Here is a 26,505-nt window from a genome sequence, read left to right as displayed (position 1 = left end):
ACCTTGACGGAGTCCTTGGAAATATACTGCTTGTGGTTCGAACCTTCTTGTTGTCTGTCGATCGGACCCGCGTACTGCAAAAATTCGCTCACAGTGCATCGGCGAAGGTCGTAGTACGCTGCAAGCATAGGCCTCTGTGTCGTGCACGATACGCCTTGAATCAGCCAGTCTACAATATCTGCATCGGTCAGATTGTACTTCGCTCTCTGATATGCTAGTGCTTCCTTCTCCACCTGAGAGTAACGAGACTCGGCGCTGTTCAGACTGCGAGATGCGTAGGCAACTGGTTTCACTTCTCAGTTTCGTTGAACCTGTGAAAGCACGCCGCCAAGACCATACGACGACGCATCTGCGGATAACACCGTTGGAAGGTTTGGGTTGTACTTGGCCATACAGACAGCAGACGATAGCATGGACTTCAATTGCTGGAAGGCTTCTTGCTGGCGGTGTCCCCAATACCAGGCAACATTCTTTACTAGCAACTCTCGCAGAGGCGCAGATACTGTCGACAAACTGGGTATGAACCAGGGCTGGGCAAGAATACTCAAAATTTGTATTATAATACAAATACATAATACTTTTACATAATAATTTTATTTTCAAGTATTATAATACATAATACTATTACTTATCCCTGTATTACTCAAGTAATACTAGTAATACTTTTGTACCGTGGCAGACAGTTATTATAAAAGAAATCCCAGGCATATTTCTGAAGCAACCGGTCCGGTCAACGCATGTTTTTCAGTTGATTGCATTTAAGAAGAAACATCTTTTCAAATACGCCATCTTCTAACGATCGTCTGTTTGGTCTGAGTAGCAGGTTCGCAAACGAAAATAATCGTTCAACCGGCGTGGACGAACATAAATCAGTGTTGAACTTTAAGAAAACACTCTTAACTGATGGGTAGTCGTCCAACATAGGCAAGTCTACCCGTTTGTCATCGAGGTACTTGAGGACTTCCAACTTCGCACGGCACAGTGCACAGTTCTCAGGGCATTCTCTCGCGGGACACAGGTGTGTGTGTGTGTGTCTATAATCCCCTTTTTTCTGCCTTACTTTCTGACGCACCGACCCTGGCTCCATTCTATGATATGACCCCTAAGGGCTCCGGGTTGTTCACCCAGAGTGGAGAAGTTCCTCAGAAATTTGAGTCAGCCAGCTCCTGTAATCGTCCCTTTGTTGCACGTTGAAGTGTGATCCTCTGTTGGCAGAACTAGGTCGTGTTCGTATAGGACTGGAATGGTACCGAAAGCATTCACGTGTAAGACCCATCACCTCAGGCAGGACATGTCAGAAGTATTACGAGTTTTGCAGTAATACAATGCAAGTAATACTCGAATTTTTTGTATTATAATACGTAATACAAATACACTTATCGGATGGGTATTATAATACGTAATACAAATACTGTAAAGTATTACAGTAACGGTATTATAATACAATGTATTTGTAATACTGCCCAGCCCTGGTATGAACCTGCCGAGGTGATTGAAGATGCCAAGGATGCGACGCAAATCAGAGACGTTTTCAGGGGCCGGCAGGGCTGTCACGGCGTCCATTTTGCGAGGATCTGGGTAGATTCCATTTTCATCGATGACTACTCCAAGAAATGCTATCTTTTTGACACAGAATTCGCATTTATCCCGGTTCAGAGTGACATTATTATCCATCAGCCGTTGAAGTACAGCACGCAGTCGCCGGTCGTGTTCTTCTTGGGTGTTACCGAAGACGAGTACATCGTCCATTAAATTTATGACGCCATGTTGACTATCCAAGATTTGGGACATTCTTCTTTGAAAAATTTCGGGCGCTGACGTAATCCCAAACGGTAGACGTTGGAAGCAATAGCGGCCGAAGGGCGTAATAAATTTAGTAAGCTCTTGGCTTTCTTCTGCAAACTTGATTTGGTAGAATCCGCTATTAGCGTCGAGCTTGGAAAAGAACTTCGCCTGTCCAATGCTTCCCAAAAGGCCTTCTACGGTGGGTAGAACCATCCTTTCTCGTTTCACACAGTGATTGAGCTTGGTCAGGTCTACACAAACTCTCAGTTTCCCGGTGGGCTTCCTGACCAAAACAATTGGCGCGCACCAGTCTGTCGGTTTCTCTATTCTCCGTATGATACCCTCGTTCTCCATGTGGTCCAGCTCTGCCTTCAACATGTTACGCATCGGAATGGGGACTCGTCGGGGAGCTGAGATTGCGAATGGAACGGAGTTCTCCTGCAGGTGAATAACGAGCGTTCCAGGCATTTTGCCTGGACCTCTGAAGTGCCCTGGAAAGTCTTGCTCATACTTGCTTTCTCCCGCCACGTCAACTTCATTGAGGAAACGAACGATGTTCAAATCCAGTAATGCCGATACTCCAAGAAGTGGCATTCTTAATCCTAGTACCACGTACACAAACTCGGTAGTGCTCATCCCTTTCCAGCTAATTGGCGCTCGAAATTTTCCGAGAACATGAAGTGGCTGATCACCCGGTCCCCTTAGAGCTTCCGCCGGCTCAAGAACGTCCGGAACTGCTGAAAACTGATGTCCGACGACTGTGACGTCAGCACCAGAGTCTATCTTCGCCAAGACTGGGACACCGTTGACTTCTACTTTCACATGTCTATTCACGGCAACTTTCTTGCGGGTATGTACACTATCGAGGTAGAAGGCCTCGTCCGATAGAACGACTTCTGTTACGTTGTTTCTGGGTGTAGCAACTGAACCTGGTGAACGCGGCGTGACTGAACGACAGACTCTTGCAAAATGACCATGCTTCCCGCATGTAAAACAGGACTTGTTTTGAGCTGGGCAGAATCGCTGTGCGTGTCGGTAGCCGCACGAGTTGCAGATGTTCCCTGCACGAGGCGAGCGACCACCTCTGAAGCTTGTCTGTAGCGGCGGGTAATTGCGTCGGCTTCGAGTTCCTCAGAATGTTCGAGGTTTGGACTGCGTACATCTGCTGCATCAACTGCAAGGTCGGCCTTGGCGAGCCTGGCTTGCTGCTGCAGCACCATTTCTTTCAATCTAGCTTTTGTCAGGGCTGACTGAAGGGTTAAGGCGGAGTCCATCTGAAGCGTTCTTAGGACCTCACGGGCTTTTCGTCCCATGCAGTAAAGCAAAGTTCTAACCTTGACCTCTCCGGCTCCATCTGAACCCCCAGAGGCGTAGAGGTAGTCTTGGAACTCATCCCTCCATGCAGGCCATTCGGTGACGTCCGTGAAGTTGAAGGGAGGCGGCTGCCGAAGTCCCGTTAACGGCAACCTCACGAGCGAAGTTGTACTGCTGGTTGTCTCCGGGGTTGCGGATGTTGTTGGGTCCATGATCCCACTCCTGACACTCCCACTCCATGTAGCGTGAAGCAAGAGACAACCGGCCACGTCGTAGTTTAGAACGTGAATGTTTATTCCCCCAGAAAAAGAAGGAGAAACGCTGCCCGCCAGTGCTGCCCGCACGGGTTAGCCAAAAACAACCGCCAAACCTCGTCGTCGTCAAGACGATAATACTTCATTGGGCACTGATTGAACGATCGAACATCAGTGGGATGCGGCCAGGACGTCGCCTGGAGATATACGGATAAATATGTTTCACATATTATTTGGACAGCAACTTTTTTCTTGCGCTGAGAGCAAGCAAAAACTTCTGTGAACCTTAACTAGATATGGGGGAACAAGTAAAACCGTTATGTATCTCTATCGTTCGCGTGCTGTTGGCCATGCAGCGTATTTACCTGTGCGTGACACTAGCCGAGCAACAGAATTCGATCACTTTTACAGCTCCACTCAGCAGCTCCTCACATTATAGAGAATAGCCTGAGTTAAAAATACAATATTAGACAGAAAGGAAACTCAGAAACTTTATTGGTTATACCTTGAATCTACACATATACGAATTAACTGCAAAGACGCACCCCCTCACCGTTAGAAATGTGTTACGCCGCAATACTCTTATAATGAACGTGCCCCTTCAACTTGTATTTCAGTCCCAGCAAACCAGAGACGTCCCCTGAACATCTATGTCATATCCTGACTCGGAGGTTGGAACGTCCCAGGGAACACGCCACAAATTCCATATTCATCATCTGTACATCCAGGAGACAAAAAAATCTTCCCCTGTTGCACATTCCACGAACATCCCACAAACGTACAGTAGACGTACGTGGGATATTGACAGCTTTGAGATCGAGACGACGCATGGATATTTATTGGGAGCTTGAAGTTGCTTTTATCATCTTCAAATCATATTTTGCGAGAGTTGTGTGTGTGTGTAGGGGGCTGGTGTCGGCACCATTAACGGACCCGTAACTATAGAGAGTGGCCACCACATATCTATTTCATTCCCTGTTGCCCCACAGTACCCGTTCCTGTAATTCCCATAACGGACACAGAGCGCGGTGGTTTAAATAAAGCAAACAGAGAAATGGAAAAGCTCACAGTTCAAAAAGCTTCAAAAGGTACTAGCATTCCCTTTCCAAGAGAAAACAAATACTATATTGCTTGTCTCGCGAACTTCCGCGAATTCGAGGGTACTCCTCGCCTCTGAAACAAAACGGATGGTGAGCTGTCTAAGTATAATCCGATTATGCACAAAAACAACAGTCAAGTGACGAGTTGCGTGGTGTATTAACTCTGCAACAAGGTAACGCCCGTGTTTCTTACTGTTCTTGGTCTGAGACACCCAGTATAGGTTCATCGAAAGTCAAATTTGAGAGTGCCACAGAATTCCGCATCTCTGCGAGGCAGAAATGCGGAATTCTGTGGCACTCTCAAATTCATACTCATCTACGCATATGGCACTATCGACGTCTTCAAACAAACCCGAATGAACCGAAGGTTTTAGTGGTTAAGTGCAAATGGGACTTTTACGAACGAAGAATGGACTACGGAGGCCATCTTCAGTCATGTTGTGTACAAAACGATCGGAGAGTTGGTCTGAAAAAAAAATCAGGAATATATCGGCGATTCTCAGAAGAGCGTGTGATGCCACATTCCCTTTCTCGACCAAGTCCAGAAATATCTATCACCACTGCTGCACATGTACTCACGCATAACACTAGGATCAAGGAAGAAATTCACCGTACGTAATGCAAAATAAACAATTCTTATTCATGATTAAAACAGTCCGGGATGTCCCAGGGATGTTCATAGGATGTTGGAATTTTGGAACGTCTGTGACGTATTTGGGATCATGTCATGGATGTCCACTGGACGTGCGGACAACATTGCGACATTCGAGACGTTCGCGACCTATTCTGGACATCCATGGGATATTAGTGATTTGCTGGGAGACGGCACTGAAAGAGCTGTTTCGAGTACCACCTCCCCTCCTGAAGTTGTTAGGAACATCGGAAAGAAGAAATGAACGAGATTGCGAAGCAAGCTCCTGAACACCATGAATACAGCTATGTGCAATATACATCAATCTCAACATGTTCAAGCAAGAGAGAACTGATGTTCTGAGGCTGGAACAACATAGAAGGGACAATCACATACACACATACTCATCCCACATCATCACATACTCGAACCCACATCTTCTGGCCTGGGTTCGAGTCCTACAGCTGGCTAACCTTTTCAGTGATTTCCATCTTTCATCGTTAATTTCTTAGGCAACTTGAGGCCTTGTATGTGATTGTCCCGGGAACCGGAAAAAATGTTCCCGGAAAAAATGTCCCCGGAAGAAATGTCCCCGGAAAAAATGTTCCCAGAAGAAATGTCCCCTGAAAAAAATGTCCCCCGGAAGAAATGTCCCTTCGAGAAACATCCACCTTTGGTACGCGTGGAATTTTTGCGAAATCCCCGGTTGCGATATTACAGGTCTTGAAGTCCTCGGGCTAAAAATAAATACTAAAATTCCTAACCACTTACAAAGTGTTTTTACTTGGAAAGCTTGACCTACTTTCACTTACGATTTCTAGTAACGAATACACTGCAATCAATTGTCACGTTCGTTGATACAACGTGAACACTTGGCTGGGATATTCTTATTTTGTTTCTTTCTTCTTATACTTAGAAGTATATCCTGCGTGACGTCGTACTGACTGATGTGCAATCAGAACGCCGGTATTTTGAGACGATTTTAGGCCTGATGACACAGCTATCCTTTCAGGTTTCAGGGAATTAACGTCTCCCTAGTATTTTTCTTCATCAACATCAACATAAGAGCGGGACGTACTTTTTTTCTGTACCAGCTCGCGTGGAGTAGCGGTTTGGATGATCGCCTTTCACGTCGAGACTGGGAGGTGACACGGGTTCGAATCCTGTCACCAGGTGTGCTCTCTGAGGTTTTCCCTGGGTTTTCCGTCAGACTTTCCTGACGAATATCGGCACACGTAGCCCTGAAGTCGGCCCAGGACGCATAATAACCCCCTGTCACCCTCCCTCCTGCTGTCCTCTGTCCACGCCTGTACACCGCGTACAGCAACAGTTGCTTCGCGGCGCTAACAGGGAAAAGCATTTTCTCTGCTAATTAGCACAAATGTGAAGTGTCACACAAAGTAGTACGCCGTCCAGTTTCAACAAATCAGGAGAGATGTCATTCGGAATGGCCAGGAGCATGTCAAGTTCTGTTTTAGAAGAGCGCAGATCGACGTGCAGGGTAATGTGTAAAAAGGAAAATAAAATGCGGGGAGACAACAAAACTGACAGGCAAAAATGTATTTCAATATGTCTAGCGGTGTCACATCTCGGGAGCCCCATGACTGTACAGGCCGCTTTGTTGCAAGACACAACGAAGTAAATTCACCTAAACTGACCCACAGCGACTCCCTAGGCAAAGATGCTATGTGTGAGTAGTCATTTTAAAATGGAATTTAATACGAATAAATTAAGCGACTCGTTGCATAACCGTAATTGGATACATATACAACATGTATTGGAATACAAACATGTACGGTATATGTATGCTTAAGTATTGCGCTTACTCTTTTTTTCCCTACATGTCCCGGGGGGGGGGGGGGTATATGTTTATTCACACAAAAAGGAGATGCCGGCCTTACATGTGCAGCTTCGGGACTATTCAAATATATTCGCTTTAGTAGAAGCATCAATTCGATTTGGAACTCGAACATTGAATTCCATATTTGATTCGGAAATGGAATAGGATATACGATTACTCGCTTTGGTGCTCAAAAATCCAAACGTTCACACCGTCCTAGTAAAAAATCAGCGTCCGAAATCAACCAGTCCACGCGTACCAAAAGTGAATTTTCCTCAGGGGACATTTTTTCCGGGGACATTTCTTCCAGGGAACATTTTTCCGGGAACAATTTTTCCGGGGGCATTTCTTCCGGGGACATTTTTTCCGGGGACATTTCTTCCTGGACCCGATTGTCCCTTCTATGTTGTTCCAGCCTCAGAACATCAGTTCTCTCTTGTTCAACAATTGCCGCTTGCGTCGATCCCTGTCGTATGAATGTGTGTATGAGTGTGCAGAAATGTAAGAGTGAAAGGACGATGAGTGAGAGAGTGACTGGTTTGTCCCTTCAGATGACGCACCCTGGAAGTCGCTGAGAAGGCGGGTAGAGCACCGGCAATCCAGAAGATGTGGGTTCGACTCCTACAGCTGGCTAACCTTTTCAGTGATTTCCATCTTTCATCGTTAATTTCTTCATGTTCAAGCACTTTTCAGCGTTTAGCGGATTTTAGCGGGTTGTTCGCGAAATTTAGCGGATTCTGGCGGAATCGGTTGGCTATTTTGGCGGATCACTCGTCTGGAATGTTGGCAACACTGGGTTGCACTTTGTCCAACTTTGTCCTTGCCTTGCTTTGTCCGCCGAAGAGAAGCGAGAACTCACTAAATCGTTAGTGCACTTTCTGCCGAGTGTCACTAAAATATGTGGTATGACAGCATAGGAATTACACTAAGTGCAAGTGTCACTCGCTGAAAGTGACACTAAATTAGTCCGTCTGAATGAGTTCATTCAGTTCATACGAATGACTGGTTCAGTCTGAACGAATCATTTTCGAACGGCACATCACTGACTGCCGATCGTTTGTTGCACGATAGGCGCCGCCGTGGACTTCCAGCACGGATGTGCCGTTTGCATAAGCAGTGTCCGTGGTGTACGTAGCCAAGTCTACACTAATCCCTTGAAACGTCTGCAGCGGGATCGTCACTAAAGCATTATAGCAGCAACAGGATCCACTATTTGATGCGTCAACATGCTAGCCGTGCGTCGTGTGCAGTGGGAGGCATTGCGGCAGTGGAGCCGGCATAGTTACCGCGCTTATACTAATAATCATGCTGGCGTCGTGTGGCAGCGGACGCTCAGCGGAGTGAGCGTGTTTCGAATGGAAGTACCACAGTGCCGCGTTGAGTCGAGCGAAAGCAGAGAGCTCACAATCCGCATAGCGGACGGGGACCATGGGGAACCTGTCGTTCGTCTGAATCAGAAGAATAACGTTGCATCCTTGGCGCTTGAGTGCTCTGGACACAGTACTCGCTGCAGTGTCTCCCTACCATCCAACACCAGTAAGCTCATCTCAGCAGCAGATTATGTTAACAAGGTGCCTTTGCCATTTACTACGTCCATTGGAGAAGATAACACATGACTGTAACTGCTTTTTACTCTGTCTTCCTCGCTCATGGAATCGTCCATGTGCTAGGACGTAAAAAGAACTTTAAAAACGTATTGCAAAATTCAAAGATGCCACCTTATGTGCAAGAAAGATGAGGAAAGCAAACACGCTGCAATCGACCGTTTGTCCTTCACCGCAAATTTCAGCAAGCTACCTATTTTTGCTTGCCAAATTTTCAAGAATCCTGTCACTTTCGATTAATTTTTTGTTGGAACACATTGAATTTTCTGAAATGAACTCAGAAATTTGCCAAGTGAATGCAACATATTTTTGCTAGAAACAGAAAGCACACGTTGTATTTACACCATTCCATTACAACATACATTTCTTGCTACGATAATAATAAGTGAAAGACAAATGCAAAAACTGTCGCTTCTATATGCAGATATTGTCGTACGCCGTCAGTTCTCCAGGTAAATGTCCAAAAGAGTTTCGAACAAAGGCAGGAAAATCTACTCTTGGTTCCGTTTGATGTGTAATGAAAATGCTGGTCCTGGTAAATGAGTAATATAGTAATTTTTGTTCTTGGCTTCGCTAACATGCGAACTCGAGCTTCAGTTATATCCCTTCTAAACAGATCCTTCTGCCTTTTCTAAGTTTAGAAGTGACACACTGTGCTATGAGATGATTAGCATGTTTTCAGTCAGCTTGACTAACATAATTTTTTTCTTTCAGGCTTAGATGTATTGGGCCGAGACATTTCTTTGGACGGGCTATTACTTGATCAATGTCGGCTGTCTGGAGAAACCGTCACTTTCTCCAACGTCAAGGTGATGAAGCTGTGATTTGTGGTAAATTCTGGAGATTGTACCTGCTGAAATGAGGATGAAGTGCACGGTTTTTGTGGCAGGTATTAGCCTTCCCTACTTAAAGGAGCATTAAAGTGGTATCTAACATGGCCAAAAACTGCTGTCATCTTGTAAAGCAGTATGTGAAAAGCATTCCCACAAAATATTTCTGTCCAAAGTTGTTTCACCACGGTGCAATTAATTTGGAAAATCGCTGCCGCGGTGACAGGCAGGAGCGCTCCAACTGCAGACCACGCCCACTCTACTGTTACGCTGGTGGTAGAGAGCCCCTCATTCGTTCGTAGGAAAAACCGTCTGCTATGAACATTGCGAGGTGTTTCTTGTGGACTTCTATTCTTTATATGATTTATATCACGTTTTCTAAAAAAAACAAAGCATATATACAGCCTGAGAAAATAAGATTACGATCACAAGAGTAATATATCCATGGCTTTTTTGCAATCTCAGAATTCACAGTAGCAGCAAGCAAGGGATAGCGGCGATATTGTGGCGCCACCTGTTAGCCACTGAACCAACTGCGCGGTGAAAACTGTCGGACAGGCTGCACACTGTCGAGAAGCATGGGATTTTCGCTGTACAAGCGTAGTTAATTTCGGGCTGCACCACTCGTTCTTCCCGTGGTATCTGCGGTCCCAAAAAATCGTGGTTGTGTCGTGGACAGCCTTCAAACCCTCCATTTCGGACATCACGTAGCCGGAGAACGCATGGCGTCTCCGAAGCGGTAGCAGACGCTCCGGCCTGCGCGAGGTTGCTCACCTCGATCATGTGATCCCAGGTCCAATGGGGAACGTCTTCACCACTTGCGTCACATGTGACGCGTGTGGTGGGGCTCATCACGTGCCTATCGTGAAGGCGAAGGAGGGTGTTTTGCGCACGGGAGGTTCGGGGAGCTATTTCAGGCGTCCCAATTTCGCTACGGTTGTACTAATTGTGGGAAAACTGTTTTCGGCCGCCTAACATTCCATACTGACCAGAAACAAAGTTGTGGGCCTCTAGACTGCTCCTTTAAGAGAAGCAACAAATTGGAGAAGAATGTGCAGAGTTTCTGTGATGTTGGCCTGATACAGTCCAACAGCGCACTTCTGTGAGACAGGCAGTCGGTACGCACAGTGTTGTGCGACTCTAACCAAACAATATGCATCAGCAGGACAGTGTCATTTTGGAAAAAGATGTCTCATTGGAGGCAGAACCACAGTGCAAGGTTCCTTCGCTTACTTCTGTTATCCTAGAAGTTGAATTTCCACTGTTTCTAAGCAGTGTGCATGTGGAATGAAAAAGAAATTTAACATAGTTGAGTAAATGCCATTTATAGTCTTCCTGTGTGTGGTAAAATCACGCCAAGATTTTCAAAATTTTTTAACAGCCATAGCTGTATTAAATTAATTTTCTCCCCATGTTATATAGTGGACAATCCACATTGTGCAGTATGAGTTGATGACAAGAGCAAGCATGACTTTCTGAACTTTCTCTTTCAAACACTTCTTTCCCATACGCTATGCAAGTGGGTTGTCTGCACAGTAGCACCACCTACTAGATACAAAGCCTGATCGCTTGAGTGACGTGACGTAACAATTAAGAGTCAGCCAATCACAACTGTGCTTTCAGCTGCATAGACGGCCACTGGTAGCCACAGAAAGCCTGCGTTTTAAAATCGTCTGCGGCGATTGGCTGTCATCATGGCTGGCTTCTGTGAGTGGCTGACTTTATATGTCTATGTGTGAAGGAGGCATTAAGTAGGCCTTCTGTATATAGGTGCTGTAGGCACAGCTCCCCAGGTTCCCTCTCTCCCCTATTGCCTCCTCATTGGGTCCTCTTTCAAATGAGGAGGTGACAGCTCGTGGGTTCTTCTGTGGAACCATGCTGTTCCATGAATACACCCTTATAACCGCCTCGCGAGTGGACAGATACTTCCGTAACATGGCTTCTCTAAACTTTACCCCCTCCCCTGCTCAGAGTCACTCTCGTAGCGTATTGCTGTCCAACTCCATGCAACCGCCTTTGTGGTCGGACATCGTGAAAAGTTTGTGTTGGTCCTACATCCATTGAGGTGTCTGCGAGTCATTGCTTTCCCATTGGTTATGGCTAGGGTTCCGGGATTCGGAGTTGATTTCTGGCATATTCGGAGGATGTTTTTCAAAGTTTATTATGTTCCGAGGATTCTGAGTTTTTTGTCTTTTATTTATCGTATCTCCGTTAATATCCGAAGTTTGTAGAAAAAGCTACAGCTGTGAAACGACATATTCACAAAAGGAATGAGACGCTGCCTCACAAACCACTTACTGTTGTGCTGCGGAACTTGCAGGCAACGACATCTATGGCACGATCACCTGGCAACGTGAACACCTTGGAATCCTGGTATTCCTCTACATAACTGTTAGTCACCTTTTCACTTGCGTCCGATCGTGCTGTCAGTGTTACAACATTAAGCTGTCGTTTCATGGAGAGAGTTTGTATGCCGTCTGTGTTTCCTTGTCTACTTTGAGGGGAAAGCACGGTTTACAGAAAAAGAAAAACCCTATGTGCTGGATGGAGGGGAGTTGCCTCAGGACAGAAGCCGCCGATATTTCGAACAGAGACTGTTCTTCTTCTGGGCACCGTCCTCATCATTGGCATGGTATTTAAAGGGTTAGGTGTGACGTGTTTAAAGGTTCATGCGAATTGTGGGTCAACAGCCCGGACGGAAGAAAGGGTCCGTACGGGCTTCTACGGCCGGAGTGAATGGCTGCTTTGTTAGAGTGTGGAGGGGATTATGTGAACGTAGTGATATAGGCTACAGACCGGTTACAGAAAAATTCTGCTCTCTTTATTGCATGCCACAACTTTGTATTACAAATATATATTTAAAAAATATATATATCCTTTGCTCGTTCTGGACTTTTCCCCACGTAACCACTAACCTCCTTATCTTTCGCTATGCTTGCCAATTCTTGCCTGTTGTCCCGTTTCGTCCACGTGTTCGTGAACCTTCCATTTTTCTGTAACCGGTCTGTAGCCTAGATCACTACGTTCACATAATCCCCTCCACACTCTAACAAAGCAGCCATTCACTCCGGCCGTAGAAGCCCGTATGGACCCTTTCTTCCCTCCGGGCTGTTGACCCACAATTCGCATGAACCTTTAAACACGTCACACCTAACCCTTTAAATACCATGCCAATGATGAGGACGGTGCCCAGAAGAAGAACAGTCTCTGTTCAAAATATCGGCGGCTTCTGTCCTGAGGCAACTCCCTTCCTACATCTCTACCGGTTTGCTGGATTTCTACCCATCTACCTATGTGCTGGATGTTTTACCTGGGAAATTGCTGAAATTACCTCAAAGTACCCTCATGTCAAATAGTGTCACTAAATAATAAAAGTGTGACGCTAAATAAAGTGTGTCGGTAATAAGTATTTAGTGACTCCAGTGGCAAATTACCTTTAGGCAAGGAGGAATGCAAGAGGAATAAAGGATTGTGATCTATTTTTTGTTGGTAATGAAGTGTGTTTCTTATGGAAACCTCTTTGAGACGAGTGTTGGAATGAGTGTACCAACAAGGTCTAACCACATAATTGTTCACCTTATGTGCAGTTGGCCAAGACACTGTCTGTGGAAGCTGCTCAAGTGACGTGCAGAGGGGTGCTACAGTCGGGGGACATCAGACTTCAGACGCAGGTGAAACCCTTTTGGTGAATCCCTTTTAGGTGAACAGCTTTTTCTTTCTATAGGGGAGTACTGCGCTTGGCAGCTATCACTCCTGAAACCCTGTTTTCGAGGAGGTTGGTAGTGCGACGGTGTGAAAACCCATCTAATTTCTCACCATTTCATATGCAGCTACAGACTACTAGTCTCTGAGCACAACTTTGCGGGCTGCTAGTCTCAGACACCTAGTTAGGTGGAGGGTCTACCACTGTAGAAGGACGCCCGTGCAGTGGTTTGTCTTCCTCTGTAAATGTTTTGCAAGGAAAACATGGTTCCAATAGTAAAAGCTGTAGAGCTATTTGGAGCACACAGTTGTGAGCTTGGTGACTGGACTGTGTGTTATGTTGGGTGGAAGAAGCAGTACTAATGGCACAGGGTAGCATCCGCAATAGTAGTCGCACTAAAGCTAACAATGAACACAACTGCAAGTATGGCTGAGTTATGTTGCTTAAAGGGACCGAAAAGTGAATATAAACCTATCGAAACTTTATGTTCAGCGAAAAGCTTGAACCTTGAAAAAGTTCAAATAGTGGAATCTCTTTAAATGGAACTCGAAGGGACCAGTGAAATCTGTTCCGTTTATCAGGAGTTCCATTTACCGGGAGAACGTATTTTGGTTGTAACAGATGCTTCCCCCAACTGGTGCCAGACGTCCAAAGGTGGGGAATGTTATTAGGGTAGCCAGCAAAGGTAAATGTGGTGTGGAAAAGTGAAAATATTGACAGTCAAATTAGTGTCATCATACATCTACTAGTACAGCTTTATTGGCACGTAGCTTATCTAGGAAGAAAGAAAATATCCAGTTTTGCCTGTGACAGTTGCTGGAACTGCTTGTTTTTTTATGGCACGATCCATGTCCGAAAGTCCGTGCAAAAACTCTTCAGATCCCTGTTGCTGCTCAAAACAACATATTCTTCAACGCCATGCGCCTGTATAACCGACAAACGTACCAACCGACCGGCCTTCACCGGTGACGACAAACCGGCCTTCATGCGCCAACATATTCTTCCATGTCAAAGGTCACGCCTCTCGATGAAAGTTCTTGCACTAGTTCCTGCTCCCGAATATCGTCATCGTCCTCCTCATCAAACACTTCTTCGCAAACTGGATTTGTCATTGCTGGAGCAAATCCTGCGCGTCTGAAGCAGTTTGCAATTGTCGAAGTTGCTATCTGTCTCCAGGCATCATCAAGGATGTAGATATCACGGAGTACATCCACCTTGTACTCCTTTCCTGTGTCCATACATAGGAGCATCCTTTGGAGGAGTGTCTTTCGGAACCGCACCTTGAGGGCTTTGATAACGCCCTGGTCCATGGGTTGGAGCAGCGATGTGGTGTTGGCAGGGAGGAACTCCAGCTTGATGGACTTCAGACCTTCCACCACTCCACATCCAGGGCAATTGTCCACAAGGAACAGAACCTTCCTTTTCTGCCGAGAAAATCTCGCATCTTCACCGTGAATCCACTTGGTGAACATTGCCTGTGTCATCCAAGCTTTTGAGTTGGCGTCATATGAGACGGGCAAGGTGTTGACGTTCTTGAAGCAACGTGGACGCTTGACTTGCCAACAACCAGTGGCGTCAGCTTGTCAGTTCCGCTCATATTCGCGCCCACGAGAACTGTCAATCTTTACTTAGAATCCTTACTTAGTTTCCCGCCAGTGCATTGCTCACCCTTGAAGGATATCGTCTTCGTTGGCAGAAGCCTGAAAAAGAGTGCCGTCTCGTCGATGTTATAAATGTCGTCTGGACTGAACTGACACAGGATCTCGGGGAGTCGTCGCGCCCGCCAGTCCTTGCATGCTGCAGCGTCACCGATGGAACTTTCACCACACACAGTGCGAAAGATGAGTCCGTTGCGCTCCTTGAATCTGGACAGCCATCCTTCACTACAGGAAAAGTTCTCAATACCAAGCTCCAGAACAAATTCTTCCGCCTTGGCACGAATGAGGGGCCCGCTTAAAGGAAGATTTTCGCTTCGGGCCCTCTGGATTCACAACACCAAGCACTTTTCCAGTTCCTCGTGGTTGGCCAGTCGTAGCCTCTTCCGCTGGGGTGCAAATCTATAATTGCTGAATGCGTCGCGCAGCTTCTCCTTTTCCTCGATGATCCGAGTCGAGGTACTCTTCGGAACCCCATACTTCGTTGCTAGTGCAGTCTTGGAAAATCCACCGCTCTCGAAATCGTTGATGATACCGATCTTCTTGGCCAGCGGTAGGGACTGGTGTGGGCGTTTAGACGTAGCCATCACGAACGCATGCAGGATGGAAACTGAAACCACGAACTCCTGACGATGGGTGTGTCATGTAACCGCGTGCATGGCGGCGGCGCTGTACGCGACCGGAAACCAACACCGGAAACTGATGATGCACGTGGTGATCGCGCTGGGAAAGCTGGAGAGGACTCGGGAAAACTGTCCAGTTGGTGCCGTATTTGGTTCCGTTTACCCGGAGGTTCAGAAACTTTTGTTCCGATTAATGGAAGAAAAAATACATTGGAAACATACAAAACCAACCAAATCCGAGACTTTTGTTCCATTTAAACGGAAATTCCGTTTAAGCGATTTCCGTTTAGCGAGATTCCACTGTATCAAAGAACTCCGCTGAAATCGCTGTAGTTTTTCTGTAATCAAATTTTCCATAATTGCATGTCCGGGGACCTAGTAGGAAACCGAGCAGTCTGTCAACAATTGCATGACCCCGCGCCATCTGTCGATGTCCAGTCAAGGCTGTAGCGACGTTCAGGACTACAAGAGTTGAATTACCAAATGTGCTACGCCATTATAAAGTACACACAATAATATACAGGACTGGACTATGGCACTTTATCATTCCACATCACTGTATCCCGTATCACTAGTGGCAAGGGCATGGTGGCCCAACTCTGTGTTGTGCACAGCTACATAATGCATGGTCATGAATGGATCGGTGAATTGGCACTCTTGATGTCGACTGAACAAGAATAAATCATAAAGCATAAATCATAAATCATATGATTTATGTCTGTGCAGATGTGACACTCTGTGTTTAACCTCAGGATGGCACAAGAGCAACTATGTGATTGAGCCACTGTGACGGGGCCTCATTCTGTTGCAGTGTATCAGTGTTTTAAAAAAAGAATCTAGGGAAATTTAACTCAGTAATGATCCCTCCCAAAGCAGTAGTAATGAGTGGTGCGGTATGTTATCCTTAAAAATGTATGAAATGTGCAGCAGGGATGTGTTTATAGTACATCGTTTCACAAACAGGGCATACACCAGCAACAGGTTGATCTGGTGACTTCTTCTCCACAGCACTCATCGCCTCGAAGAAGGTTGTGGTGGCTCCAGCGCTATCGTTAGGTGTAAGCGTGCTACATGATCAGATTTCACCCAAACAGTTAGAAAATTCTAGTTGTGTTTCAGCATCTGTGTGTGGGGGTGATCAGGACGAAAAGTGTTCGGAAACAGGGAAGCCAAAAGTAGTAAGACATGATGATAGTCCCTGTCTTCAAACTTAGAGAAATATGTCAAGTTAATGCAGAATATCACTTAAAAATGCAATTTTCACTTCACCATGACCTGCCAAGAGTCTTACGACATCGTCCCATTCATTGTCGTCATCCCAAGAGTTTTATGATATTGTCCCATCTTCCTTTGTGTTCTACTTTCCACATAATTTTCAAGATGAAAATTATTGATATCTGAACTGTTCGGTGTTCTCGCCTCTCCCTCGAGGTGAATTGGTGACTTCCTCCCTACTCTATCGTAAGTTTATCTTAGATAAGTGTGATAGGGCCCTCAGACAATATAATTATAGCCATCTGAACCATCAAATCGTAACTAAGACTTGTGCTTCACAGAGCATGACCATAGTTGCGCTTACGCCAGAAAAAGCGTACTTAACCAATGAATTGATCCATCAGAAACTACTGGCTGAGAGAATTCTGGTATCACGGACGCTGGAGGTGTCCGCTAGTGAAGTTAGGGTCAACGCGGTCTACACGGACAGCCTGCTTCTGGACTGCCAGGGCCTTGTGGACTTGGGCACAGTGCACGGATACGGCACTCTGACTACTGGGGACATCCGTGTAGGTAAGTTCACAAATAAAATGAAGTCCTGCTTATGTTGGTCACTTGAAGAGGAATCAGTTAATGTTTGGCTTACTAAGGCATAGCATTGAAGTTTTACTGCAGTAAGTTGCCTGACACCAACACAAAAGGAACGAGATTCATCACTTGTGTCGTTTGTGATTTATATGCGAAAGAAACCACAGTGTATGCATTCCCTCTCCTCCTGAAGAGGTGCAACAATGTGGAGAGGCCTCAGATTGGCCTCCTCAAACGGTCTCCCGCGTTGATTGGAGAAATCATTTGAGGAAACCAATGCTAGTGTGCTCTGCATTGTGGGCCATTTCAAGAAGCAGAGGCATGTTTCCCACTGGTCTTTGAAACTCGGAATACCCAGGAATTTGAAGATCCCATTGACAAGATCTGGGAAACCCTGGAACTCTCCACAGTTCTTGAAAATCATTGTTTTTGTGTCTTTTTCCTATTCTTGCAGAGCTGCAGTGCGAATTCTGCTTATCTGGAGTCAGAACTATAGTTTTGAAACCACAGGAGGAACCAGAGTGTTCATTGCAATAGCTATGTCCAGCACCCTCCGTTGTATTCATCAACCCTCAATTCTATCCAATTATATTTAACATTCACGAGTCCTCAAACACGTTTGTAAATGGATCACTCTTGCACATTCCCCATGTGTAAAGGCTCCAACTTTCTGTGGTAGAAAATTAATTTTTCCACGGGGCTCCAATGTCAAACCCACTGGCGTCCGCGAGTAAAAATCGCAAATTCCGCGCCATTCTGCAAGTGTGGCACAAATGCATGTCTGGAAGCAGATGCACTCAGATCAAGCCAGTCAGTACCTCAAAGAGATGAACACACGTTTATTTTCTGTTAACCACGTTATTTTCGTCGACTACCACCGACACTGTCGACCCACGCAGCACGCCTTTAAGCCAAGCTTCGTGTTTATTGAACAGTGCTGGAATTCGACGGCGAAGTACGTTCGACCCCGGTATCGACCCGCCGTTGGTAACTTGCGTCTCCAAGAAATTCCTTATTTTGGGGTGTCCATGCAACCTTTTCCAGCGGAATATTAGCGGCAATGAGTGCTTCCAGAAATTCCGTAACTACGTCCATTCTTGCTTCCCGGGCTGTGACCACAGAGTCCAGCGTCTGCAATCTTACATCACGCTGCTGCAGTCCAGAACAACCAGCAGCAACGTTATTGCCTCGCTGTGTTTCTTCCTGCTTCCGCTTCAACTTGTCGGCGTTCATGCGGTGCCTGTTGCTCATTACGTGGTCGTCGATCGTAGCACGTAAATAGGATAAATAGGATCGTAGATCATGGTCGTTGATCTTAGCACACGCCTTGCAAAAAAGGATGCCTCCATCCTCGTAGAATCCGGCGTTTCTGTATTCCCGAGCACGATCCCGCGCAGTTTTCTTGCTAAGGTGCGACATAACATCGTACCTATGCATCATACGAAAAGACGAGTTCAGAAAATCCCAGAGTGCTTAGCGCCCCTTTGAACTGTGGGAGTTTACTAATACGAAAGAAACGGGTGGCCTTCAAACTGTTCCGATTTCTCCCCTACTGGTCCATTGTCCACGACGTGTCAAGGTCAGCGAAAGTGAAATGTGAAGGATTATTCTTCGTTCCCCCGCTCAGCAAGCGCCCAGAATGCAATGCGTGCGCAAAGAGCACTGGGATTTTCTGAACTCGTCTATAGGAAGGCGTTCGTTCTCCACCGTTCCCCGAATGCACGTGCGCGCTGACCCTTTCTCATTTCTTTACAACACGCCGGGAGAGGAGAACCGTGCCATGTGACTCGCGCTGGTCGTGCGTCTGCTGTCTGCGCCGTTTGCAGGCATCGCTCAAAGCAAGGGTTTTTTTTTAGCACGAGGCTTTTTTTAGCGAAGGGCTTTTTTAGATCTAATAGGGATTATTGACTAAGGGAGCATAAATTATTAATTGCACAGTGAATTACAGCATTCCACGGAATTTCCACGGAAAAAAGGCGATTCTGCGGAAGATCGTAACTTCCACGAAATTTCGCGGAATCGCTGAAAGTTGGAGGCTTTACCCATGTGTTCTGTCGTGTGATACTTGTAGCTTATAAATAGGGCCTTGTGTTTTAGGGTAAAACTGGTTTTTACTCCCAAATTTGCATCATTGTCACTTAGGGTAAAACCCAAAAACCCCAGGAAACTAACTTGGCAAGCTACCAATTCAGCCACAATACGGGCACTGCAGAATGCTAAGCACTGCACACACAGCATGGCTATTTCGTACCTTGTGTTCATTTAAATTGCGAGAAGTGCTGTTTTTTATTTTGGACCCGAAAATCTGCTTTTCCACCCGATATTGCCCGATATTCAAAAAAACATAAAACCCGAAAACACAAGGCCCTACTTATAAATAGTATTTCCATGACATATTGAAGTCCTGGCCATAAACTCTACTTCATATCCTTGAAAGGTCCTTGAAAGGCTCTTAAATTTTGTTAAATTCAGTGGGAACCATGGATAGAGAAGGGGAAAGCATAAATGAAATCCTGTTCCTTTTGTATTTGCGTCAAGTTAGTGGCATGTTTCATTTTATGACGACAAATTTTTGCACTTTAGTGCCCCTTTAACACATACCTTGAACACAAATCCTGAATATATATCAAATGCACATATCGTGAACACAAAACAAAGTTATGAATTCGCAGCTGGCAAACTTAGGCACTGCAGAGTATGTTCGGCATATACAGAGTTGTATTTACTTTGATTTTCACTATGAGCAATATCCCTCGAAGCAAACATTTGCAAAACCAATGAAGGTTCACTGAAAGCACAAGCACATAGAAAGTCGGTGACTAAAAGAACTTGTCCGGCTGTGACGTCACAGCAGGCGTCTCTGGCAGAGAGACATCCCTGAGAGATGTCACATGCTCACAGGAACCAATACGATGTCAGGAAGCTTTCACCCCTCTGATGTCACAGCTAGCACAGGGGCTGCGTTCAAGGGTCTGCATCTCACAAATTACGGCATAAAGAAAAATGGTTATTTTCTGCTCGAGAATCTGCACCTTTGGGTCAGCACCATTCCTAAGAACCACAATAGAGTTCCCGCAGAATGTTCATCAAATGACAAGTGTGCACCAACACAACTATGGTCACCAACTCGAGGCTCCGAAATGTATCGCACATTAATCGAAAGCTGTTATCAGTATTAAAGGTGCCATGAAGGGATTCTCAAAAATTTTGAGTTATCGGCGGAGAATGGCTCTCAAGGTTGACTTTCTATTTGAAACGTGTGGTTTTCATGCACAAAAAAGCGGGGAGGTGCCTCCCCCCTATGTGCGGCCTGGTGTCACTTGTGTAATTTGCTCACTTCAAACCAGTTCGCTAGTGGGGAAGATCACCTGCTTCTAACGCCACATCTAGTTTCTCCATCGTGCCGGCAGCGATCTGGTAACAGTAATCGCCTTTTTTGGCTGTGGTTAGTTAATATCACCATTATTCTCACCAGTGTTTGGTTCGTACTTTGCATAGTGCCCAGGAATGCATTAGAAATTCTCACAGAGGTTTTCTGAGAATCTCTTTATAATCCCTTTAATACTTAGGTGTCACAGGATACTAAAATGACCAATTTGCAGATAAGTTGTAAGGCATCAGCATTGTCATGTGAACATGATGGAAAGTAATTGTTCTGAGGCTGGAGGCATACATACAAAGGGAAAAATACAACACAAGCCTCAAGTTGCCTGGGGACAGAACAGTAGAATTACTGTGTGAAGTTGTAAACAGTAGAAGAGCATTTGCCTAGTGCATACTCTGAAGATGGTGGGAAACAGAACATTTGATGAAGACATTTCAGAGGTCAGAGATGACTGTAACAGCGCAGGAGAGTGGTAATTCCATGTGACTTTGTAGAACCGTGAATGTAGTGCCAGTTTTTCCATGGAACAGTTGGCTTTCTCCGGCATTTGGTCACGTGAGGCACCACCACGTAAAGCCTTCACTGTGTGTGAAAAATTTTGGCATGACAGAGTGGTGCTGGCTTGTGACAGACACACAGATTTGTACTCCATTCACCATAGATTGTAGAAGTTTCAGTACATTTATAGTTCCCCAAAGCAGTGAACCAACAGAAATCTGCTTCTCAGCACTGTGGAAGCTGGCACCCCTAGCATTCTCTGTTCCATCCAAAACGTATATACATGTTGCTTAATGAGCATTCCGTAAAGCAAAGTCTGTTACTGGCTACTAAATACAAAAGCAGGTGTCTTGACTTACTCTAGCAGGATGTCCCTTCAGAGGAACGTGAAATCAGGTGTGAGAGGATGTCGTCTAGCTATAAAATGGAATCTTTTCATCACCTGGGCGTATCCTGAAGCACTTTGTGTGGAGGGGATGACAACCTATGTGATGGTACTCCTACAAAATTAGTTATTTGGCTCTGATGTTGCTTGTTTATCTACAAGGAAGCAGCAGTGACACATGTACCTAATAGTGGAACAACTTATATCAAACAAGGAATGCAGTTGGCCCTTGATTTTTGCAGTTTTCACTTTCACAAATTTGATTCTGTGTGTTTTTCCGGTATCAGATTTAAGCTTGCCTGCATACTTGTGCACCTGTGTGGAATTATGAAACAATGCCATAGCATGGTTTCAGAATTTCTGATAGATGTGGTCATAGCCCGTCGAAGGGTACCCCAAAGTGGCATGTGCTGTTCATGTCATTATCTCTGCTTTCTTGGAACCATTGAAACCGGTACTTATGGATCCAAAGCGTGGTGCTCCTACTGTTTCGGAAAGTGCTTCCAAGCTGCAAAAGGCAGTTGCTCTGGACAATACGATGTAGATGCAGGCGATTTGATACACAAACCTTATCTTGAGAAAGCCTGAGCGCGACATTCGGCCATTTTTCAGACTTTCTCAAGCTGGAGACAGTTGCCCGCCATTATGGCATCAATGAGTTTATATGGGCAACAGTAAGGTGCCAATGGCTCCTGTGAACGTTGGCTTTATGTTATTCGTAAATTTTGGTTCTTGTGGGTGTTCTCTGATATGAGCTTCATTATGTCAATCTCTAACTGCAGGTAGCATCGAGGGAAACTTTGATGTAATCACAACCTCTGGGAAAGTAAGCCTCTTAGTGGCACGCACGGACAAGTTGACTGTACGCACGACGACGGGTGATGTCTGCCTCTACTTCCTGACGCCATACTCAACATATGCACAGGGGCATACAGTATATCGGCATGAAGATATTCCAAATGGTACAGACAATGATGCCACTGTGCGTGTGTTTTCCCAAGGCGGAAAAGTGTACCTGGCTAAACAGGATTGGGCCACACACATTGTTGGTAGACAAGCATGAGTAGGAGTACTATTTTAAGAAGCCTTTTTTGGAGATACAAACTGTTTTGGGTTATTTCAGATCTTGCTCTGCAGTAGCTGCTTCACCATGTCATTTCTTTCTTTTTTTTTTGTCCTCGTTGCTCTGGTGTATGAACAAAGGAGGTTGTATCTCTGTGGAGATCTGTACTACCGAAGTATGCCATGAAACACACCTGCTGAAATGTTATTTATTTGGAACTTATGGTATTAATAAAATAGCCATTGTAGTGATGACAATGTAAAATAAAGTGGCTCTCTTCAACAGCTCAATCTGCAACTTGCATGATAACGACTTTTGCATGCAACATCCATTGTGGGTTTTCAGAAGACACGTAAATCTCTGTTGTTATCTCGGTTAAGCGTTACATTGACACCAGTAATACCGTAGTTATAAAGAGGTTCTGCACTAAAGTTTTGGAATGTATGCTGCTCTTGTAAAGTTCTGTGTGGCAAAGTATGCACATGACAGTTGGAAGCTGATCCTGTACACGTGCCCACATTTCTTAATTAGGTAGTGGCGTGCAGGTGCATTGGTTCACAACAGGCCTATCTAGCACCAGATAAACTTTGCAGTGAAATTATGGGAGTGATATTGGTCGTGCACTCATTGGATGCTTCAGCACACAAGTCTTCCAAGGAGGATATCCATTGATTGTACCATATTCCCCCGCTTCAGCCGGCATGCCGCAAAAGTGGAGGGAGTTCAGCTTTGAGGTTTCCAGAAGGTAGCTTCAGCAGCATGGCGCAAAATTAGAGGTTAATTTCTTTGCCATCTAAAGCCTTTTTTTTTTTTTTTCGTTTGAGCGATATCCAGGAAGGAACCTGCATGACAGGTTCCTTCTTTTCCGAATAGAAATGTCGTTGACTGTGCAGCAAGCCTTTAACCGGTCTTGACATCTGACCAAGTCTTGCACACATTGACGACGAATTCCAAACACCCTTGTAGCAGCACTGATGTTAGCTCTGGCTTCGTCTTTTCAGAATGTTGAGCTTGAATGCTATAGAGTAACTTCAGGTGCTGGATTATCCCCACTGTTTCCCACATGTCCGCTTACCATCTATATAGCCGATGTTTCTGATGCTGGTGTCTCGGGTCGACTGTCACGAGAGCTGTCTCTGCCGTCCATCTCCATTGCTTCTTGTGCTATCACTGAACTTGAGAGACGGAATTGTCACTGTGGCTATCGACCATAACCAGTGACGTGCCAACGTGTTGGCATGAGTCACACATAGCCACCTGGGATCAGAGGTGCGCACCCTCGCGAGGGCTCGTGAGGGTGAGGGCACCCTCACCTCATGGAATTTGAGGTGAGGTGAGGAGCATCTTTTGGAGCAGTGGTTGAGGTGAGGAAAAATCTTCCTAGAAGATGCTGAGGTGAGGGAAGTTTTCCTTGGGAAAGACTGAGGTGAGGAAAATTTTCTGAAATAATTTTGAGGTGAGGTGAGGAAAATATTCTGAAAATTTTTTTAGGTGAGGTGAGGAAATTTTTTCTCCAGAAAGGCTGCGGTGAGGTGGGATGAGATACATTTTCTGAAAAATTTTTGAGGTGAGGGAAAATTTTCTGAGGTGAGGATTCCTTTTTCGTGTGAGGTGAGGACTTTTTTTTCGTGTGTCGAGAGAAGAAAAGGGAAAATTTGTCCGAAAATTTTTAGGTGATATGAGGCAAGTTGGCAAAAGGTAGTTGTTAGGGCTGTCTTCTTTACTTTATTTGTTTTTTCAGTGACTGTTGTAAACCGAACGACGCGAGTCATTGCACTTCACTATCAATAATCGCTGCTTATTGGCTGGTCCTGAGTCCTGACGATGGGTCTAGACTCTGGCTGCACATCCCACAAAAAGTAGGGGGCAATATGGGCACGACATTGGGTGCACTGATGACGTGACACTCATACGATTATGATTCACAAAGCTGCGCTTCGATTTGACCACCACTGTAGCGCTCAACCTATCGGATGCCATGCGAAGGCGGTGAACGAGACAATTAGCAATGCACCTGCCATCCCACTAGCTGATGGCGAGCGGCCATGATATAATGCGTAGGACATCCGTAAATAATTTTAGCTATCATCGCCATTCATCAGGTACTCACCGCAGTCGTGGCGCTTTCTGGCCTTTGTTGCGCTTGCGCCACAGACACCTACAGTCACAATCTACCGCTGAAGCAGAGAGTCGGGACCTGATGCTTTAGTCTCGATACTTGCTTTACGCTGCGTACTTTCGTCATTTAAAAAAGTGAGAAGCGTCGACCTTGAGCAGGGAGGGGCACCCTCCTAACTGCAAGTGAGGTGAGGGCGCCTTGAACCCCCTCACCTCACGGAATTTGAGGTGAGATGAGGGAAAAAATTTTTATGCAAGGCTGAGGTGAGGGAAATTCTCTGAAAAGGTTTTGAGGTGAGGTGAGGAAATTTTTCTGATAATGGGGGGTTTGAGGTGAGGCGAGGAAAATTTTCTGAAATATTATTTGAGGTGAGGGCAGGCGAGGAAAATTCTCTGAATTTTTTGAGGTGAGGTGAGGGAACTTCTCCGAAGAGTAGCTGAGGTGAGGACAAAACTCCGTCCAGGAAAATCGAGGTGAGGGCAAAGACCGTGAGGAGTTTTGCCCACCTCTGCCTGGGATAATCCCCTTTGGAAGGAACATTATGTGGCACACGTCACCAGGGTGTCGAACCGGAAACAATACGGGTTCGGTTCGGGTACGGGTTCGCGTTGCTTTCGTTCCGGTTCAGTTCCGGTTCGGCCATGCCAAAAATCGAACCGGTTCGCAAACCGGTTCTCAACCTCGAACCAGTTCACGAACCGGTTCAACGCTTCTATTTTATATGTTCCATAAACCTGCTTTTATCAGGAAATGCGTGGCTAATAGCGTACCGCTGTTGTCTGCATTGACGTTTTTGGCGGTCAGGTACTCCCTTTAGCGAGAGAAAGGAGAAATGGATGAAGCGGTCGTAGACCTGCTACTTTCTGTTCCTGAAATCTTTTTTCACACGCATAGTGCCAGCAAGATACACTCAAAGGAAGCCTAATAAGATGGACAGCGTTACATAGACGACGGTACTTGCCGGCAGACTGCATTCGCAGCGTGAATCGATCTGAAACCGTACTGAAGCATGTCGAAAATAAGCCTGCCAGCCTTACTCTGTCCGAGCTCACAGCAGTGTACTAGTTAATCCACAACACAAAGGCAAAGGCAACGACACAACTGCACAACCAATAAGCAGAACTGCATTAAAACAGGCAATGTTCTGCGTACGCCACTTCTCATGTTTCTAACCTGTTTAACTTTTACTGCTCACGTGTAAGGGGAAATGTTGGGAGCTTACTTAATCACATATTCGTCCTATACAGCTACATAACTGGCCTACTCCATTCCTGTTTCATTCGTCCGCTTGGCGCCTCGTCTCTGAAGAGTAGACGCCGCAGCGCGTACTTGGGGCGCTAGACACGGCGCTCACAAGGACAACTGCGCTTCAGCGTGTTACAAAGACGCTGAGAGTATACTTCATATACATCCTCGTTTGTCTGCTAGGTGAAAATTTCCGAAATTCATGATGTGGACGCGTGATGATGATACCAATGTGTCTTCGTTCTGGGATTGAGAGGAACTCTTATGCTGACTTTTATGTCCGAACCGTTTTGTTGCGAACCGGTTACCGCTATTATTTTTTACGGTTCTGCTCCGGTTCGGGTTCAACAGTGTCATGAAAATTTCGGTTCGGGTTCGGGTACGGTTCCGGCAAAATTAACGGTTCGGGTACGGTTTTCGGTTCGGGTTCGGGTTCGACACCCTGCTCGTCACCAAAGGAAATTCACCTCGGATTTTACGGCATCCTGCAAAATAAGGGGTTTGCAGCATGTTGGTCTCCCCCGAGTGTATGTGACATGCCGGCTGATGCGGGGTATACAGAGTCAGGGGTGTCTGAAGCCTCTCACGGCATGGGGGGCGAGCCCTTTAAAGAGCCTTTTTAAACGGGTGTTCGTTTTCACTCTGAGCTGAAAGGGAGTCTATCTCGG

The 26,505-nt window shown here is 45.7% G+C and overlaps 1 protein-coding gene across 3 annotated transcripts; it reads left to right on the top strand.

The window, feature by feature from the left end:
* Window positions 1–234: 234 nt before the first annotated feature.
* Window positions 235–22,757, top strand: LOC135396464 (uncharacterized). Of its 3 annotated transcripts, none has more exons than XM_064627449.1 (5): window positions 235–517; window positions 9,243–9,337; window positions 12,946–13,029; window positions 16,959–17,127; window positions 22,193–22,757. In XM_064627449.1, exons 1-5 carry the CDS (start codon window positions 412–414, stop codon window positions 22,471–22,473), a joined length of 735 nt encoding a protein of 244 aa, XP_064483519.1. In that variant the 5' UTR covers window positions 235–411; the 3' UTR covers window positions 22,474–22,757. The 3 variants fall into 3 exon arrangements, with proteins under 3 accessions (XP_064483519.1, XP_064483518.1, XP_064483520.1); XM_064627448.1 differs by lacking the exon at window positions 235–517 and adding an exon at window positions 7,727–8,460; XM_064627450.1 differs by lacking the exons at window positions 235–517; window positions 9,243–9,337 and adding exons at window positions 9,350–9,417; window positions 11,679–11,749.
* The last annotated feature ends 3,748 nt before the right edge of the window (window positions 22,758–26,505 follow it).

This window comes from Ornithodoros turicata, chromosome 6 (assembly GCF_037126465.1).
Source record: "Ornithodoros turicata isolate Travis chromosome 6, ASM3712646v1, whole genome shotgun sequence".
In the NCBI taxonomy this organism is placed as follows: domain Eukaryota; kingdom Metazoa; phylum Arthropoda; class Arachnida; order Ixodida; family Argasidae; genus Ornithodoros; species Ornithodoros turicata.
This window is presented reverse-complemented; position numbering and strand designations above follow the sequence as displayed.